Source organism: Bactrocera oleae, chromosome 6 (assembly GCF_042242935.1).
Source record: "Bactrocera oleae isolate idBacOlea1 chromosome 6, idBacOlea1, whole genome shotgun sequence".
In the NCBI taxonomy this organism is placed as follows: Eukaryota; Metazoa; Arthropoda; class Insecta; order Diptera; family Tephritidae; genus Bactrocera; species Bactrocera oleae.
The window spans coordinates 49,913,590-49,929,477 of NC_091540.1; the positions used below are offsets into that span (position 1 = coordinate 49,913,590).

Below are 15,888 nucleotides of genomic sequence, written 5' to 3' on the forward strand. Positions count from 1 at the left end.
AGCTTCAGTTGTGTTGCCGTTAGTGCGGGCGAGTTTTCCTGTCGTTAGCACTGAAAGCTTCTAGAAATATATCGTCAATTGATACAAACTCGTATTTTGGTGCAAATCTCCAAAGTGTATACGAAAAATTCTACCATTGTTTTTGTGCGATTTAAAAATTCGAATCCTTATCCCCAAAACACATACATACAAGCAATTATTTCATAACTGCGTTGCCCAAAATTAGCATATTCAACAAATATTGACTCAAAAAAGCATCAATTTTGGAGACGAACATTGTAAATTGGCAGGTAAGAGCTGAATTTTTGCACGTGCCACACTGCCAACAGAATAGGCACTTGGTGGTAAACAAAACGAAGTACATGAACTGCTTTCAGATTTTCGATGTTGTTGATGAATCTATTTTTAGAAAACGTATATGTGTGTACATATGTATGAATGAATGAGTAAAATTGGACGGGAAAGCAGAAACTGCTGCCTTACAAATAAATAACAATAATATTTTTTGGCGCACACATCCAACACGAGGGAGCTGAGCGTGTGTGTCACAGTGATGTGCATCCGTACAGTGTTCTTCTATCTCTATATATCTTTAATAAATATATATATGAGAACTAATTTAGTAGTGTCAGGATTTTAAAATGATAATCAAATGTGGCTTAGTTTTGCAAATTTTTTTCAATATGTGACACATAGTTGGCAGTTTGGCTCTGGATAAAATGTCGTTTAAATTTGAAAATTTTTCGCAGAAAATTCAAGAACTCACAAGAGTCTTACTACCGCACTCGACAGTCATTTATAAGAATCATGAGTTTTTATTGACTCCCTAAGAAAGCCTGAGGATAATCGAGTGTATGGAGAGCATGAGTATGACACGTTAGTTCTACGTTTAAAACCTTGCTCAATAAAAACTAAAACAAGAAAAAACGTTAACTTCGGTTGCACCGCAGCTGAAATATGGCAGCTATATACTATTGTGATTCGATCCGAACAATTTCGTCGGAAATTACATCATTGCCTTAGAAATAACGCCAAGCCAAATTTCTTGCAGATATCTCGTCAAATGGTAAAGTTTGCCGTACAAGCACTTGAGTCCGAACGTGCAGTGGGGAGAAAAGAACCTGTGCAAAATTTCAGATCGTTATCTCAAAAACTGTGGAACTGTTCGTATATATATAGACAGACAGACAGACGGACAAACAGATGATCATGGCTAAATCGACTCAGTTCGTGACGCTGATGATTTCCCATATATATTTACATTGTAGGGTTTCCGACATTTCTTCCTGGGTGTTACAAAGTTCGTGGCAAACTTAATAAACCCTGAACAGGATATTATTAGAAAGGTTTTGTTTTTACTGAAATGAAATGATAAAATTCATAAAATCTCTGACCAAATATGACCACCAGTCCCATCTGGTACTATATCCAAAAACTTCAGAGCGCCTACTTCCTTTCAGAATATGTACATTCCTCAGACGGGACTGTTTGAGATCTTCATTGATCTCATGATGAGCTTAGCGATCCATTCTTAGTGTATATGGCGGGTATTTCTCAACTGTCTAATCCATTTAAAATAGCACCTGTCAGCACATTTAATATATCCGAAACCATATTGACAATATTTCCGACTTAACCAATTTCTACCGCTCCATTAGAGAAACTTTTAGTTCAACCGTAACGAATATGAAACTTCAAACCGTTTCATATTCAAGTAACAGTCTGCATATTAATGATAGTGAAAGCAAAAGGCAAAAGCAAAAGCTTTTAGTTTTCTTATGCGTTTTTCTGAAGAATTTAGAGATCCGTTTGTTGCTTAAGTTCTCTTTACAACTTTTGTTAGGCCTTTATGTATTAGAATTTGGCTCTGTGGTATAGAACCCTAGTTACCAAACTCATGCCGACAAGTTAGTGTCGGTATAAAAACTATTTTTAGTTTTTGCCTAAAGGCATTCCGATTGGATTCTAGGGTGTAACCCAAAAAGTAAAATGGTTACATAGTAGTAGAGTATAGCTGAGCTTTGAACCTATTTGTATATAGTACATTGGTCCATATCGAATTTGATTATTTTAACTAAATGACAAGCATATGGTAACTGTTGGTCCTCTGAAATCACGTCCCAGCAAATTCCATTAATAATGCTTTAGATATCAAGAAAAGACTAACTCCAAGTACTACGTTACTCTCATTTGAAAAAATGCTTACACTCGAAGAACGAAGAACATTTTCTGTAGCTCCTTTTAGAAGGAGAGATACTTAATAAAGATTGAAACCTATCCAAAAAAAACTACAATTGTTATCGAAATGCATGGTTTCGAAATGCATGTATGGGTATATATTCAATATATAATCCGGTTAATTTTTCATGAATGGCTCTACAAAAAGACTATTACTCAAGACATCAAAGAACAAAGAATAAATACAAATACCCAAACGTTTTTATAAATATAATACCAAAGCCGATCAATGTAAAGTCTCGCCCAAGTTTTCCTTGTTTCTCTCTATTATGTATAATCTTACGCATTTCTTATTTTATGAGAATGATAATAGCGCTCTTACATAAATATATTTAGCGGTTTTTCTGTAAATTTACCTAACTCAAAGGTCATTCCATCAATAAAGCGGACTACAACCACTATTTTCTACATTTCTTTTTTATCTCATTTCCTAATTCATAAGTTCATTTAATTTCAAAATTTGCATAATATTTATAATATTAGTCACAAAACTCGAAGTGAGCCTAAAATCAAGCACAACCCTTGAAGCTTCTATGGAGATAGCTAATGAAACCCGGAACCTCAACATAATCTGAATAACTAATATTATATATATAATATTATATATACAAGTATATACATATATTGTTGTAAAATTGAGCAATATAACTATTTGAACCCGCTTTGAGGGTTCACCGCGAAATCTGCTACTCGATAGGTATATTATAAACTGAAAAAGGATCAAAACCACAACCGTTCCTTTTCACCCAAAATTCTTTCTCTCTCTGATATGTTGGCCTGACTTCACAAGACTCTTGAAATGGTGCTTACCAATCGATTTAGTTATATCTAAATTAAATATTTTGAAGTTCAAAATATTTTACGTGTTCCAATTTGTCAAATTTTTAAATTAAGATGTGTTAGACATTAGAAGCTGAACGCTTTTAGACAGAGGTCATAGGACGTAAGAAGTGGATGATATACAATAGATAAAGACGTAAAACCTAGTTCTCGAGGTAATGTGTTTGAATCATGATTGAACTAAAGAAATTTTTGATACATGATAAGTATCTGTAAAATCTCTACTATATTTCTATCAACCTCTAAATTTTTGAAAGCAATTTTCCGTTGGTAGGTCCAATCCAAACCAAGATTTGGTTATGCCTAATAACATCCAAAATTGATATTAATGAAAGTAATGTTTTTTTGTGTTGGAAATGTATTGAAAAAGCAAATGTGTATTCCAAAGTGATCCAACTTGTGAATCTCTTCCAGATCTCCCCAAGCACTGAAGAGAGAACACAGCCAATAAAATATCTTTATTTTATGTTTCAATCCTATTCGCATTTAAATTCTTTATGAAAGCTCCTTGAGAACACTGTCAAAAAGTGTGATTCGAATTGAATCGATTTTTTTCAAAACATAACCTCAACTGTGACGCCGCTTATAGAAGTAAATAAGCAAGCACTCCCAAATATATGTATTTTGAGGTTATATGTATTCTGAATCCAAAAAATTTCTGCAGGGTCGGTTTCCACGAATATTTCGCCATCGTTAGCGAACACTGGCGTTTGCGGAACGACTACCCAATTAACTTCGAAAAATCGAAGTAACCGAATAAAACAGGAAACAAAACTACATTAAGGGTCATAGAACTGGCTGACAAATACGGTTACTAACCAAGCAGTGTACACAGCTGAGTGTCGATTACACAAAGAGCACGAACACGAATAGGGGTTGAGGGATGAATTACTTAAGCGCAAAAAACGGTAGTAGGGGTTGTATACATGACAAAAGCGACACGAAACAGTCGTGTTTAACGACAGCATATAATGTTGCCGTGCCTAGTGGCAAAAGCACAAGTGGGCTACAGGGGGAGAAAGGGGTGCGAAAAAGGTAGTTACGTGTGTTGTGGACGAAAATTCTCATGAAAGTGTGTATACAAGTAAATACGTTCGATACACATATAATATACAATATATAAATATATGTATGTATGTGTATATAGGAAAATCAGCCGAAATGCCGACAAGGAGTAACTGCTTTCGAAACGGCGAACAGTTGAACAGCAGCACTCGGAGCGTACGGAACAGTTACCGGCTTGGGCGAAAGCGGCACACACAACTTCTCACGCACTTCAGCAAATATTCCTCTTCTCCACTGTACGGGTACCTCATTCCATTCCGTTGTTCAGTGTTCGGTTCAGCACGGGTTGGTTCAATTAATTCAGTTTCAGCCTTCAGTAGGTACTGGTGGATTTTTTTCACACACTTCTCTTGTTATACCGACAAAAGTGGCAAAGTGTTAAACGCTAGCAAACTACCGTTACGTATATTGAACAACATTAGAAAACGCATCGTCAGCCAACTGAATTAAACGAACTAAACTAAATCCAGCAAAATGGCCGAAAATTGTGGAAAGTGCAAAAAATCGATTAGCAAGGAGGGCATCGTCATTTGCAATTCAGACGATTGCATGAAAAAGTTTCATCGCACTTGCGTGAATATCGACGATGCCATCTACGATGCGATTCAGAAGAATCCCTTGATTTCATTCAATTGTGAAGAATGTAAAAATCAATCGCCCAAAGCGCTAGCCGCCAAGCTACAGACGATGGAGGAGAAACTGAATAAAGTCTATAATGGCGTGAATCAGATTTCGACACGTATGTATCAGCAATATTTCCAATTCGGCAATGCGAACAATGTGGATCCGAAGAAGCAAACCAATAACCTCATCGTCGTTGGTAACAATTGTAATTCGGATCGTCTGCAAGTTGTCTGCGATTATGGGCGCTGGGTGCAGGTGGGCAAATTCGCAACCTCCACTAGTGAGGATGACATTATCGAACATTTGGCTGAGGAATTGAAGATCAATAAGAATCTAGTCAAGTGCACCAAATTGGTGAAGAACGATGCGAATTTATCGCAATTGTCATATTGTAAATTTAAGATTTCCATACCGGATTATCGATTCAATGAGCTATTCAATGAGAATATCTGGCCCAGTGGTGTTATGGTCAGTCCATTCACACCACGTTCACAATTGAATCAGAATCGTATATAAGGCAAAGCCATTGAAGGGCGGGTGGATGAGAGCGCTAATCGCAGACGGATAAATACGAAGAAGAAGAAGCGGAAAAGAACAAAGGAGGATGGGGAGGAGAACGGTGGGGAGGGTGATAACGAAAAGCAAATGGAGTCGCGACCACAACAACAACAACAACAACTGCTGCAACAACAACGCGAACGAAAGCCGGCTGCGACTGCGACAACGGTATTACAGCACGATGACGAACCGGCGGCTGAAGAGGACACACCAACGCTAGCGAGCTGTGACGATGCAGAAAAACAGGTGAAGACCGTAAGCGACAATGAATCGGTGATAAATGAAGTGGAAAGTGAGGAAACACAAGTATCACAGTATCGCGAAACAACAGACGAGGGCGTGTGGGAAGTGGAAGCAGCAATACCGGAAAACGAAACGGACGACGTGACTGATGCAACGCCAGAAGCAGAAGTGGAGGAAGCAGAAGCAGAAGCAGAAATAGGAGCAGAAGAAGAAGAGGAAGTGAGCGAAAGAGCAGCAGACACGACAGCAGTTGAGGAAGTCGCAGGCAAGAGTATAGATGATTAGGGGGCATGGCATGTGTGTACGATAGAGACAAAGTCCTTCGCTTTTCCGCAAAGTGGGCGATGCAGGTGGGTGGGGGAATGCGAACGCGCAGCGAATGTGTAAATTTATGCACGGCAATGAGGGTTGAACAATAACGAGCAATTCAATGGCTAACAGCTCGACTGAAGGGGGATACTAAAAACGGAAAAATAAATATACTTACATACATACACGTAATGAGAGTGTGTACGATTTTGAAAAACACCAACAAGAATGAAACATTTATGTACATTTTTTACATTTTCGAATGTGAAACAAGCTGAGCTCGCTACTAACAATGGCTTGGCTTTAATTTTCAAATATTTAGCATACATACAAACAATCGAATTGTATTGTTTCCGGAAAATTCATGCAAAATGAAATTAATGAAAATTTGTAAAAGCAACAAAATGCTGATGAATTCATAACGCACCAGCTTTGGTGAAGCATTTCAAGTGTTTTAAAATGTGAAATTGGCGAAAATAATTGAAATATGCAGTTTTATATAGAAAAAGCCATATTGCTAAAATATATGTATCTATTTATATGCAAAAATTATGTGCATGATTTATCTAGTAATTTACAATGAAACATAATAATGAATATTTGTCGTACTTACACACTTATCAAAGCAAAGAAAAACGAAAACTATATTTAAAACATTTAAGAAACGTACATAACCAAATGATACCGTAAAGCAAACACGAAGTGGAAATTATCTAAACATAAATTATGTATCTAATTGCAACTAATATTCCCTTTAAAAACATATGTAACACACAGGTGAAGATAGAAAACCAAAACATAAATATTTTAGTACGATTAGCGCTACTGTAATGCAAAACAAATACTTACGAGTACGAGTATACTTTTTGTTGTATTTAAAGTCATAAATTTTTTTTTAAATATTTTTCATATGACTTCAAAAGCAACAATAGTTTTGAACTTAAAAATATATAACTTTATTTTAGTTTTTTTTTAACTTTCATGTAATATCGATGGAAAAAAAAAGTTTTCTAATTAATATAAAAAAAATAATAATTTTTGATATTTACTAAATTTCATAAATTTTCAAAGAATTTTAGAGCTAACCGCACTTTTATAAATAAAATTAATTGGAATTATTTATAAAAAAGTTTTAATGTTTCCAGTATGAATGTTTATAAGCCATTCATTAAATGCTATTACACAAATTCAGTAAAAAAGAAGTATTTTGGAATTTTTAAAAACTCTGAATTTAAAGATTTTAAAATTTTTAAAATTTTTTTTCAAGTTAATAATGAATTTAAAATTTTTAAAACATACAAGTTACTTCAAACTCAAAAAATATATATGTATATATTTATATAAAATAATAAATATTAAAAAATATAAGAAATTTATACATAAATATTTTCAAATATTTTCTAAAAAATTTCAATTCGCCAATCACTTCAGCTATTGCATATACATATTTGTCAACTCATTAATGGTTTACATAAAATATAAAATGGCAACAGCACACAAGCACACAAAAATTTAATTTAGCTTCAAAAATAAAATTCTAAATAAAATATTTTTGAGCACATGGAAATATTCAAGTTTTATAATTTTCTATAAATGGCGGCGTATCGCCTTATTTCAAATATTCTAAACAAATATTCAAAGTTTGAAAAATTAATTAAATGCAAACTGTTTTTCTACAAAACTTCTGGATATTTAAAAAAATATTAAATCTTTAAACACTTCAAAAAATAGATTAAATTCTTTTAATTTCAAAATTTTTAACGTTTTATGAACTTTGGCGTAAAGCTACGATTCAAAAATACTAAAAAAATTCCAACAAAATATATAAAGTTTTTTAAATACAATTTTCGAAAAAAATTTTATTCAAAATACTTTATATTTTTTTCGTAAAAATAATTTAAAAATTATTGCTGCAAACCTTTCACCAAAACAGCCTAATATTTATAAACAATTTAAATGTGCATAAATTTCACAAAAATTAAAATTTTTGTATATCAAAACTTTTAAGGCTTACGTGTCGGCGTAACGTTACATACAAAAATATTCTAAAAAAATTTGCAAAAATTTGAAAAATATATCTTTCGAATATTCAAAAAAAGAAGCGAATAAGAACTTCGTGAAATTTGGAATATTTTTTAAATAATTTATTTTTTAACAATTTCTCAAATTAATTATTTCATATATTTAGTAAACTCTAAATGTCTTAATTCATATAAACTTTAACAGTTTATATAATATTTAACACTAATTCATATAAGCTTTAACAGTTTAAAGAACATATAAAAATAAAAATATATATTTCCAAAATATTTCAAAATTATTTTATTTTTTATAAATATGGATTCTCACTTCATGTATCCATAAAAAATATTTTAAAATATAAATTGATTTCCAAACATTATAAAATTTTTCAAATATTTATAAAAACGTGCATAAAATATTTTTAACATTAAAAAAATTCACTTTTAATTAATGAATGTGTTAAAATAATATTTATTGCCTCTTTAAAATAACTTTCATTTAAATAATTTTCCTAAATTTCTTTAATAAATTTAAATTTAATATAAAAAAATACTTTTATAAAAAAATTTCGCTTCGAAAAATTTTCTAAATGCATTACTTAAATAAAAAAAAATATGAATACGCTGAATTTGGTCGGCAATGCATAAATTTAATGACTATTTGTACTTAGCAAGTCAGTAGTTTAGTAATTAACTGTTAACTGAAATCAGTCATAAATGTCTGCCAATTCAATTCTTAAGGCAAAATGCAGAACAAATATCAAAATATTAATAAACCATATTTTCATTAACATGAAATTATATATATATTTTTGTTTTTCGTTTTTCTAATCTCAATAAAGTTCTAATATGAAAAATAATAATATTCTAACCTCAAAATATTTTCTCTAACGAAAAATACTATTTTTCTCAATATAAATTTTATACCAAAAAAAAAAACATATATAATATATATGGCCATCTTATTCATAGCACACAGTAAATACCATTTAAATGGCACTGCAAAATGGCGGCAGTGCAAATTTTAAGATTTAACAGCAGGAGAAAAATAATAGCAGAAGGTAAAAGAAATCGACAAAAAGTGTGAAAGCAAACGACGGAAATGTTTAATTTTATGTCGAGATTTAAAATATTGCAAGTAAATATACCGCATATTACAACAAACATACTTACACACAATTTCAAGAAGTTACAGAACGAAAAGAAGAAGAAGAATTACATAAAATATAAAAAATATTAAAAACTTTATAAAAAGTAAATGATCAAATATGCCAACAAGCATACATATGTATTTATCTAAAATTCTTACACATATATGCATACTACATAGCGCATTGTATATACAAGCATACACACATACTATGTGTCTGTATGTATGTAATGAAATATATGAAAATTGTACTTGTAGTGTTTTCAAATGCATTCTCAGAGCTTTTGTCGAATGAGCATTTCTTTAGAAAATTTTGAAATTATGATATGAAATTTATCAACAATTACATAACGTATAAACAAAATATAACAACAATAACAATTAAAAACAATAAGCACCGCAATTTCTTGCATCAATGCTGCCACTTCGGAACGCATTGCGACTTTCTTTCACAAAAGCAAATGCAAATTGTCGGTATTTGATATCATTTTAACAAAATGTGTGCAGCAGCAGCAACAACAACAAACAGCAACAACAAACAGCAAACGAGAAACGGCGTATTTTATTGCATTTTAGCAAGAACTGATCTATACACACATATACACGTGCAACAATTGTGCGGATGTGTGTGCGCGTGCGCGCAGCTGTTGGCACTACACATGTATGAGCGAAGCGAATGTGTTTAAAAAGTAGGAATTTCAAAAATCCGAAAAATATTCGCAACTCTGCAAAAAAGTTAATTTTTTAGTAAAAAAAAATAAAGAAATGCAAAAAAAAAATTATAACAATAATGGTAGTTATTTATTCAAAGTGTATTTAGTATACAATATGCATGCATGTATTTATGTCGAATTTTTAAATAAATTCTAAAAAATAAAAAATGTTTTTGTTTTTATGAAGCACATAATTTTGTTGCAGGCTTCAAAATACGATCAAAATTCCAAAAATATTAACATCATTTATCACTATTTTTATTTTTTATGATTTTACTTTTAAAGGTGTAAAAAACATTATAACTAATATTCACCTTCACTCACGCGAGCATTGCTTATAGCATAAAGAGTATAAAAAGATTTTCATCTTGATTTTTATCGGTCAATTTATATGGCATCCAAAGATTTTAGCGTGCCTCGCACAATAATCTAGGCCGAATTTCGGGTAGATATCTGGTCAAACAAGAAAAAATTTCTATACAAGCACTTGATGCCGAACGTTCAGTTTGTATGACAGCTATATGCTAAAATGGTTCGATATAGAAACAAATGACAAATGAGCAGCTTTTTGGGGAGAAAAGGACGTGTGCAAAATTTCAGATTGATATCCCAAAAATTAGTTCGCATATATAATATATAGACAGACGGACAAATTGACGTGACTAAATCTACTCAGCTCGTCACTTTGTTCATTAATATAAACGAGTACAAGTATATATTATAGGGTCTCTGACATTTCCTTCTGAGTGTTACAAGATTAGGTTAGGTTAGGTTAGAAGGTCGATCCCAAGAAGGATCCCACTTGGACAGCTTAAGACGCCGGTCCGTTGGGATACCTACAAAAGTCTGAGTGTTACAAACTTCGTAGCAAACTTAAAATACGCTGTTCAGGGTATACAAATGGTCTTGCAATTAAATACAATATTGATAACAGCTGTGGTTATACAAATGTCACATTCTGTCTCTTATAAAAATTCGTTGCTGGAACAGATCGAAGTGATCGCAATTTAGATACTCTTCATATGGTTTTAAAACTTATAAGCCTCGTTTAAGTAAAACTTGATCACCGCTTGGAAGATCGTGCATTGAAAGCATTTAAAAACTTATACAAAATGTTTCATCTGATGAGGGCACTCTACGATATGATATGTGAAAGCTACTTCATATTTCGCACCACTATTAGGTATGGCAACTATCGCGAAAATAGTGGCCCATAGACAACTGTTCCCCAATTGAATAGCCAGTCGTTAGTTCAGTAGTCGTTGTTTCATTTATTACTTCCATACCTTGTTGGAATATACCATATAAAAATCTCAAATTCCGACAACTGCTTAAGACATGTTGACTACAGTATTTATATACTTTATACTTTCCGTTTATATAATTTACTAAAAGTAGACACCAAAAAATCGTATGCTTTATATTCCTTATTTTTCACAAATGATTTACTTCGTTTCATAATTTTTTTCCTTTTGAAGTTTTTGTTGTTTTAAAAATTTACAATGTCTCTAGATATATAATATTATATTATTATTATTATTAATATGTCTAAATTAATATTTGTTATTGCAATAATAGTGCCTAAACTCCGCATTCTCATTATATAATATTATTTTATGTTTTTTCAGTAGCCATACTCAATGCAAAGTACTAATATTGTAGCCCTAGTTACTAGACCGGCAACTATACACCAGTTTCCTTACAAAATACGGCTATTAATTAATTATCTTTTTGTAGGAAATCATATATCCATAAAGGTGCCAAAATTTGACAATAATACCAGTTAAGAAAAAATTCTTCGACTTAGTTTAGAAATTGCTCCCGAGTCCAGCATACTTTGAATTTGAGAACAACTTTAAAATACACCTAAGTATGTGGATATGAATAAATATTACATTGTGAACAAAACGATAGGACCCAAGGACCCACACATGCATAATCATTGGCAAAGATTACCTTGTGCCGAAAAAACATGAATATTTTTTCTTCTTCTAACACTTTTGATATCCTTTTGAACAAATTTATACTACAATATATTATATAATGAAACAGCATCAAATATACCTAGAGCTTTCTTAGCTTGACAGTCTACGAGAATGTACTTCGTGACCATTAAATGGTTCCCTCAGGCGGTTTTTCTTTTCTGTTTCTTTGTGTTATCTTAAAGATGGAGAAACTTGAAGATTACAAGGAAAATGGTAAAGAAGGTTAGCGGGCAGGTTTTTGCGCTTAGCACGTCACGATAGATAGATGCCGATACAACGTTCATTTAAGACAAATAAATTTCTTTACGCAAACATAAAAAGTTAAAAAAGAAATAATAATCATTAAAAATGTTATACAATGGGTGGATTGGATATTCACGGTTATATAATATATGATATACAGCGGGCGCTTGCTTGAGACAGAAGAGGAATACCAATTCTATAAAATCACAACTAATTTAGAATATAATTTTTATAGATATTCCCTCCACGACTATGACCGCGACAAAAAGGTCAGCAAAGAGTAAGAGCGCAGCCAATGTTAAAACAAAGGATCAAGACATCAGCAATGCGGGCAATGAACAAGAAATTGAGAAAAATCCCCAGTGCGACGGAAATGTAGAAGCAAAGAAAAAGGACACCCTAAACCCTGCAGGAAATTGCAAATTCCGCGACACTTGCCATTCTTGTGCTGGTTACAAGTTAGCCACCTTTACAATTTATACAAATTTCACAAACTGGTTACATCGGCCCGTCGATGCCTCTGCGCTCGGAGTTTTTCGCATGCTCTACGGTAAGGCTATGAGCCTTGAAATTGAAAATCAGGCACGAATTTGAATTTAAATTTTTGTGCAATCAACAGGTTTGGCAATGTGCATCGACATCGCGGAGGAGCGTGGTGGCAGTCAAATGGATACGCGCTTCGGCGAGCCACGACATTGCCATTTTCCGCTCTTCAATGGCATCAGTGCGTTCCCGCTACCGGTGATGGGTTGCATTTATTTGCTCATGTGGCTTGGCGCGCTCGGCACAATGCTGGGCTATCGTTATCGACTTAGCTGCCTGGCGTATATTGTGCCCTATTGGTATATATTTTTACTCGATAAGCCAGCGTGGAACAACCATAGTTATTTATTCGGTTTGGTTGGTACAATACTGCTCTTTACTGCAGCCAATCGATACTGGTGAGTTCGGGAAGTCAATTAACGATTTCAAAGCGTTTTATTTTCTCTCTCTTATCGCAGCTCCTTGGATAAATATCTACAGCCGAATATGCCGGACACTGTGCCCTATTGGAATTACTTTCTCATTAAATTCCAATTCTTCGTGCTCTATATGTATGCTGGACTGAAGAAACTAACCGCTGAATGGCTTTCGGGTTATGCGATGTCGAGCCTTAGCGAACATTGGGTCTTTACACCATTTCGCTCATTTTTGTCGTCCGATTTGACAGATCTACTGATTGTGCATTGGTTTACAGCGATTTTTGACTTTTCCATTGCCTTCTTTATGACTTGGGAAGCAACCAGATGGCTAGCCACGCCCTTTATGCTCAGCTTTCACTTAATGAACTCGCGTCTATTTGTTATAGGTGCGATTTATAAGCTTTTTATTCATAAGCATGTATAAAGTATAATTATATAAATTACAGGTATGTTCCCCTGGGTATGTCTAGCCGAAGTGCCCCTCTTTTTTGGCTTTAGTTGGCCACGTAAGTTAAGTCTTAAGCGTTTACTGCAATTAATCAGCTTCACAGCCACTGATAAAACTGAAGGCCAGCATGACCCACAGAGAAAGCGACTAAATACAACAGAATCGAAAGAAGTGACTGAAAGTTACGCTACCTCAGGGGTTGGGACCGCAAGTACACAATCCACATTTAGCAAGACTTATGACCAGATTGCCAAAAAAGCAGCAATAAATTGTTTCGCTGCTAAACTGCGTACAGCGCTCGTCTTGTTCTACTGTGCTCTACAACTCTTCCTACCCTACTCTCATTTCATTACGAAAGGCTATAATAATTGGACCGAAGGTCTTTATGGCTATTCGTGGAACATGATGGTACACACGTACGACACAGTGCTAACCTCGGTAAAACTTGTCGACAATGCTAACGATGAAGTTCACTACTTGGATCCATATGCCTTCACGGAATACGATCGTTGGACCAAACATGCCGATATGGCATATCAATATGCCAAGTGCATTGAGGCGAATATACGTGAAGATTATGCGCGCAATCCACAGACCAGTCCGCTGAGTTCGACGAATTTTTCAATCTACTTTGATATTTGGTGCTCGATGAATGGACGCTTTCAACAGCGCGTCTATGATCCGCGTGTTGATCTCTTGAAGGCCGAGTGGTCACCATTCAAGCACACCAGCTGGTCGTTGCCGCTGTTGAATGAACTGAATCACATGCGTCCGAAATTGAAGACGATGACAGATGAAGTGATGGGATGGAGTAATTATTCGGATGTGATTTTTGTTGCCGACTTTCCGGGACTGACCTTGGATAACTATATTTCGACTGACTTGACAAATGTGACGCTCACTATTTTGGCCGGTAATGTGCGCTATAAGAGTGACGATGAAGATGAAGCTTACTTTCTGACGGCGGGCAAAAGTTTTGGGCTGCAAAGTGGTGAGACGCATCATATAACAACGATTGGATTGAAACCATCGTCATATCTCTATACATTTATGGTAAGTACACACTATACGGTTATATAATATGACCTTTAGAATACAGAATTCAGTGGTCGCACTAGAGGTTGGCATCAATATAGGAAACGGTTTATGTCTAGGAGTTTGAATTATAAGTAAAAGGGTGTTAGTTAGGTGAAGTGTTGAACTTGTCGAGCTTAAGTCTGAATAGCAAGAAATCAACCTGTCATAATAATAAACGAATTGTGCAAGATTTGCTCGGGTTTCATGAGAGAAAATCACACTCTTTATCAGCATTAAATAGACATATAGACTAAAGCAGGACAGGCTTGAAGAGTGATTGGCAATGTACTTTAACAATTTTGAATCTCCTCAGTGATGAAAGTAAGATGCTCTAAATTCAAAATTGATCGATCATAATCAAGTGCTTGTATGGATAACTTTTGTATTTGTGAATTTTATTATATTAAAATAAATTTATTTTAATTATTTTCTTCTCAGAACAAAACAATGATCGAAAATGCAACGCCCGTCTCTGAAAATATCAACCAAAAACCCAAGAAGCCGCTGCTGCCACTGTGGAATGAGTTTCGAAATCGCGTTAAAAATTACAAAGAATTTCTCAAACACATGGCCAATTGTGTGTTGTATTTGTTGTATGACGTGCCAATACCTATGGAAGTGCGTGAGCGAAACTAGACGCTGCCAAACATGGATGTCTTACACGCAACTATTGTAAACTCAGTATTAAATGAAAAAATAACTAGCATTTTAAAGTGAAATGTTAAAATTGTGTGATAAATGGATAATAACGTTATTGAATTGTATACAGATTTTAAATAAAATTTATTAAAAAAATAAAAATACATTTAAAACATTGTTGTTGCCTTCTTAACTGTAATTATTTATTTGCATATTTCACTATTCACAATACAGTTGTGTGTGTGTGTGTGTGTGTGTGTGTCTGTGTGGTAATTTACAGGAACCATTTTCAATAAATATGCATTTATATAAACCGTTATGTGTCTCGACTATGCTCACTAGTGTCTATCTGTTTAGCAACTGCCGTCACTTTTCATCTTAAAATGACTACAGTGCATACATACTCGTAGTACGGTGTCCGTTATTGGTGAATTTATTTTTTTGTTTTTCAAATACTTCGCTGAAATTTCAGTTTTTGTCCAAAAAAAAAGAACCAACGTTAACAAACTCTTATATCAGGGTCTATTAAGTTTACTATGTTGTTTGTAACACTCAAAAGGAAAGTTGGGAAACCATAAAAAGTACATATATACACAATCATTTCATCAATTTGATGAGCTGAGTCGATTAAGCAACGCCCATCTGTCTGTCCGTCTGTATATTTGCGAACTAGTTCCTCAGTTTTTGAGATATCGATTTGAGATTTTGTATAAGTCTTTTTCTCCCCAAGAAGCTGCTCATTTATCGGAACCGCCGCTAACGAGTAATTATAG

The 15,888-nt window shown here is 33.8% G+C and overlaps 2 protein-coding genes across 2 annotated transcripts; both read left to right on the forward strand.

Annotated features, from left to right (window-relative positions):
• The first annotated feature begins 23 nt into the window (after positions 1–23).
• GC (gamma-glutamyl carboxylase) lies at positions 24–15,292 on the forward strand. The gene is made up of 6 exons (XM_014237264.3): positions 24–290; positions 12,225–12,539; positions 12,609–12,930; positions 12,991–13,337; positions 13,398–14,452; positions 14,915–15,292. The coding sequence occupies exons 2-6, from the start codon at positions 12,242–12,244 to the stop codon at positions 15,110–15,112; spliced, it is 2,220 nt and encodes a 739-aa protein (XP_014092739.2). The 5' UTR covers positions 24–290; positions 12,225–12,241; the 3' UTR covers positions 15,113–15,292.
• LOC106619239 (uncharacterized) lies at positions 4,263–8,846 on the forward strand. The gene has a single exon (XM_036370898.2). It carries the CDS (start codon positions 4,618–4,620, stop codon positions 5,281–5,283), a length of 666 nt encoding a protein of 221 aa, XP_036226791.1. The 5' UTR covers positions 4,263–4,617; the 3' UTR covers positions 5,284–8,846.
• Positions 15,293–15,888: the final 596 nt, after the last annotated feature.